This window comes from Ranitomeya imitator, unplaced genomic scaffold (genome assembly GCF_032444005.1).
Source record: "Ranitomeya imitator isolate aRanImi1 unplaced genomic scaffold, aRanImi1.pri SCAFFOLD_305, whole genome shotgun sequence".
NCBI classification, from domain to species: Eukaryota; Metazoa; Chordata; class Amphibia; order Anura; family Dendrobatidae; genus Ranitomeya; species Ranitomeya imitator.
The window spans coordinates 190991-195985 of NW_027193428.1; the positions used below are offsets into that span (position 1 = coordinate 190991).

At 40.2% G+C, this 4995-nt stretch overlaps 1 protein-coding gene across 1 annotated transcript; it reads left to right on the plus strand.

Annotated features, from left to right (window-relative positions):
- Positions 1 to 1280: 1280 nt before the first annotated feature.
- On the plus strand, positions 1281 to 3323 carry LOC138653157 (forkhead activin signal transducer 3-like). Its single transcript, XM_069743215.1, has 3 exons — positions 1281 to 1553; positions 1940 to 2044; positions 2799 to 3323. The coding sequence occupies exons 1-3, from the start codon at positions 1281 to 1283 to the stop codon at positions 3321 to 3323; spliced, it is 903 nt and encodes a 300-aa protein (XP_069599316.1).
- Positions 3324 to 4995: the final 1672 nt, after the last annotated feature.

Consider the following 4995-nt stretch of genomic DNA (forward strand, 5'->3'; position numbering starts at 1 on the left):
ACTCAACTGATCAGACCAAGGATAAATTATCAACCCTAATCTATATTTATACTCATCCAAATAAATGAATAATGTGCTGGAGGGGAAGAGCCATAACCATCAATGTGGAATATAATATGTGACTGTATTATTCATTAACAAAATAAAAAAAAAGCAAACCATATCCAGGTAAGCCCAAAACACTAAGACAGTATGGAGCAGAAACGATATATTTATTAAAGTCTGTATAATAAGTGCAAATATAAAATCACAGAAAGCAACGGTGCATCATAAAATGGGATAAGGACTGACAATATAGCCCAACGGGAAAATGGCACACACGGAACCGGTACGTAACGACCCAGTATAATCCCTCAATAAGTATAGTCCAGGAACTAAGTATATAGACAAAGTGCAGGAGATGCAGACATGCGGCTATTAGAAGAGTAAACACCGGACTGGATGAAGAAAGTGTCTACCGTGTAAAGTACAAAATGGCAACCGACAATATTGGTTCCAATTAAGAGAAAGTGCTAGAAGTGGGAATGGAAGGGCCATAATAGCAAAGACACCATGGGTTCTACCTGATGTGATGCGGGGACATGGGCATGTCAGGCATTCCCCCATTTTGTGAGGCACCGTTGCTTTCTGTGATTTTATCATTGCATTGATATTATATTGATTTTAATAAATATATAGTTTCTGCTCCAGACTGTCTTAGTGTTTTGTGCTTACCTCCCATCATGGGTCATATGGGTATGGTTTGCTTTTTTCTATTTTGTTTCTTATCTAATGAACACTGTTATTCACATTTCATGATTTAATATTTGGATTATTAATTAAAATATATTTTTAGAAGAAATGATTGGTCATTTGGTCTGTAAGTGACTTTATACAAACTCACAAAATGTAAGATCTTCAGTAAAAGGCCCAAACTGTTGTCCCAATGGTCGGTTTATTTCCATCTTGTCCACAGCATTACCCATGTGGCTGAGGTTTATTAACACACAAGGGGCCACATGGTATACACTAAGGGTATACACACTATACATGACAAAGGATGTTTACTGAAGGATCTCACCTAAGAACTGAAACTTTGTGTATTCACAGTGCTATTGACTTTTTGGATGAAGGTCTTTCAATAACAGTTGAGGTGTTACCAGCAAAGGGCTCCATGTTGTTTTGGGGGTATTAACATAACAAAGCCGGATAAGGGGTGACCACCAGCCCTTATAAAGGCCTCTTCCCTGGCCCATAGTCACATCACATCTAATATTGGCATCTGAAGACATCTGTGCGACATGAGCTCAAACCTCCAAGCTTGTGAAACCATCGATATGCCAACACCCAACGTGTTCAGCATGGAGAAGATGCTAGAGATGGACTCCAACTTGGACTGTGGTCCAGGAGAAAGTGCACAGCGTGACCAAGCATTGACAACAAGTCAGGAGGAGAAAACTTCTGGGGGAAAGAAGAAGAATTACCAGCGATATTCGAAACCTCCATACACATACCTGGCCATGATTGCGCTGGTGATCCTAAGTGTCCCAGACAAGAAGCTGAAGCTGTCGCAGGTAAGAGAACGATGATATCAAGGAATAAGTTAGTGGGAATCTACTTAGGATTCCTAGAGAGAACAACAAATCTTTGAAGCCTGTACTTTAGCGAAGTGGAGACATTTTTACTTTTGCTCCATTTTTCCTTCAGTCATATACACAGAAAAAAAATCACAACAAATATTTAATTACAAGACTTTGACGCATGGTGGGAATATACTGTCACATGTTATAACAGCCAGAAACTTCTAGGTTCAAATTATAAACTTCCTGCTGGTTCTTTACCCTCCGTATAAACTGTAATTTTTAATGTATATTTATTAGGAAAGGAGAATTCACAGGGGATCACTGTTATTAACTAATTTACAAGATTGAATGTTTTTGTTTATCTTTTTTGCCTTCAGATTTTAGAGAAGATCAGCTACTTCTTCCCCGTCTTCAAGGGACGATACCAAGGGTGGAAAGACTCGGTCAGACACAACCTGTCCTCTAACGACTGCTTCAGAAAGGTGAGGAATCAGTGTGGTCATTTACAACATTCTCTTCTAATGGACATTGCTGTTTTTTATATATCTAGGTGGAGATTTATTTATATTGTAAAATGCATAATTTTATATGATGGTAAAAATGGTGGAAATTGGGCAAAATCATCAAACTGGTGCCCGGGATAAGTTACATTTGTAATGACTCTCGTCCAATTTTCAGCCTCAGATATGTGATGTGTCTAATACAAGATCTAATAACATTGGAGCATTTTACAATTGTCTCTTAGACCTGATCTCACTTTCTGGACACTTCAGTTCTGGTGCAAAATGTAATATTATCCTAATTCCCTTAGTAGATTCCAGGTTCTCCTCCATAATCCCCATCACACAGCGCTGTATCTCTCCTCTAATGAGGCCGGACTTCTCTTCATCTCACTAAATATTTATAACCTCAGTAACAATTTTCTATCTCAAATCTCACCTGCTTAATGTTAGGTGTCCTTTATTACACTTTTTAAAACGAGATGACTTGTTTTTAGAAGGTATAACTTTGTTGCATAGTAATAAAAAATGTATTTTGCAATTCTAATGTTACTGATAAATTTTCCCTCCTAAAGAAATCTATAAACAAACTTAAATTATCCCAGAGTTTTCTACTAAAGTTATTATCACATAATCATTTCTTCTCTATGACGTCTATATACAGTAGTGAGTTTATATTGTAGAAATTAGAATTTTAAATGAACCTTTATCTGAATTTATTTCACCTTTATTTCAGGTACTAAAAGATCCAAACCAGACTCAGGCCAAAGGAAACTTCTGGACAGTGGATGTGAGTCGGATTCCACGTGAGGCCATGAAGCTTCAGAACACGGCGGTCAGCAGGCAGGATATCTACCACCTGGACCTGGCCCCATTCATTATCCATGGACAGCCATACAGGCCTTTAGATGACCATCACACTTTTTCAATTGCGAAAGATTCCATCAAAATAGAAGCTTCTGCTCCATCATCCACATCTTCATCTGCAGACCCCGCATCATCTTTCCCAATGATTCTGTGGAATCTTCCTACGTCTAATTCCAGCTACGTTCCTCCTAATGTGGTTGCCCCTCCCAGTGTTCATCCTCTTATGCTTTACCCAAATTTCCCATCCATACCCCTGTATAACTATCCTTCACCATCAAATTTGAACTCCCCCTCCACATCTTATTCTAACACCACTTACCAAAACCCCTCTACCTTTCGACCTCAACTACCCATCCCTTACAAACCCTGCCAGCTTTCCGGCTTTTGTAAATAGTTGTTCATTGTTTACTTGATTGTTATTTTATTCTTAAAAAAACTTCTTTTCACTATAAACAATTATTATCCTGGTTCTTTATATGTAAATGTGACCCTAAAGTTTCCCCATGAAAATGGACGTTCTAGTCACCAACTATCTCTGGAAAATTCCAGTCTTAGTAATTTTTGGTCAATATCTCCAAATTGTCGTGAAGAGATTCTGTATGTCTCCAAATATAACAAGGGGCACAGAGGATCAGTATGAGCGTCTCGTCTCTCCACATGTAGAACTGGTATTTGAATCATTATTAATAATATTTCTGTGCAATAAATTAAATTAGCAGAATATAAAAATGTAAAAAAAACATAATAAAACAATACTGACCAGGAGTTTTCATGAGGAGCCAGTTTTATCCAATTTTCATTTAAAAAAAGCTCATTATGTTCTATCGGTTGGTTTATTTATTCTGATGCTAAATACATACAATTTTGTTTTTCTACTTAAAAAGAACCTAAAAGATTAACTTGAGTATAAGTTGGTATGCATGCATCGTGTAGGCGCCTGTTCACACAGGCCACTAAAAACATAATAAGCAAATACCCTGCAGTAAATAAGTAAAAAGCAATAGTGCATGAAAATAACAGAGTGATTTATTTAACATAATTTTAATCAAAAGTGTAAAAGCCATCCCACCACGTCACAGTGACTGTTTGGACCGTCCCGATTAGGGTCACCGTGACGTGGTGGGATGGATTTTACTTTTCTTCATCAAAAGTGTTAGGTGTCGAGTTCCCGTCGCTGCACAGGGGGAATCTCGAACCATGTCCGCTGCGGTCTCCCATTATCCTCCAGCCGCAGTGGAACCTGCTCAGTGGAGACGTCGGTCCCAGCGTCTGGCTCAAGCTGATACTGTGCGAATGGTTACTGCTGCCTTTCCAGGCTCTGCCTTTGTAGCCAGCACTAATCAGCAGCGAGCAGGCCTTTTCCTATTCAGAGCATGCCCATGGGACGACCTCCCATTGGAGGTCGGGGGTCACATACTCAGGTCCTATTGGACCATCACAAAGGTCCCGGAGCGCTACTGCTATAAAAGGTTTGCATGGCCACTCGGCCATGCGCTAGTGTAAACTTGCTAATGTGTGTGGATGTATGACTGTCGATGGATGAAAGCTCCGAATCATTTCCATCCCTAGCGTTGTTGCCTGCTCGCGAATGGTGGAAGCTACCTAGCGCCAGACAGTGCTACTCTGCACATCCAGCACACAATTCAGCGTCTCTCAGCAGCAACCGCCAGTGCGGCGCCATGCGCTTTCCTGGCCCTTGTTAGGGTGGTTAGTGGCGTCTGCCAGTGCGGCTCTGTATGCACTCTTGTGCAGTAAATTATGAGTTCTTTTCTATCTCTGACACCACAGTAGCGGTGTTGAGCAAAAGAGGTCTAGAGGAACTCTTTTCCCGTGTCGTGGGACAAATTTCTGACTCTTTACTTTACTTGTGCTCTCTGTGCGGTATTACTGCCCTGTGAAGTAACAAGGTTCATTTCCTTCACACTGGGTGAAGCTAACCCCGTTTGTTTATTCTCTTTATACCGCCATCTAGTCCGCTATTACCGAGCAGCAGGTGTCCTTTCTGCACGGTGGACCCCGGACTGCGAACGCACCTCAAATCCTCTCTAATTATTATTTGGTTCATT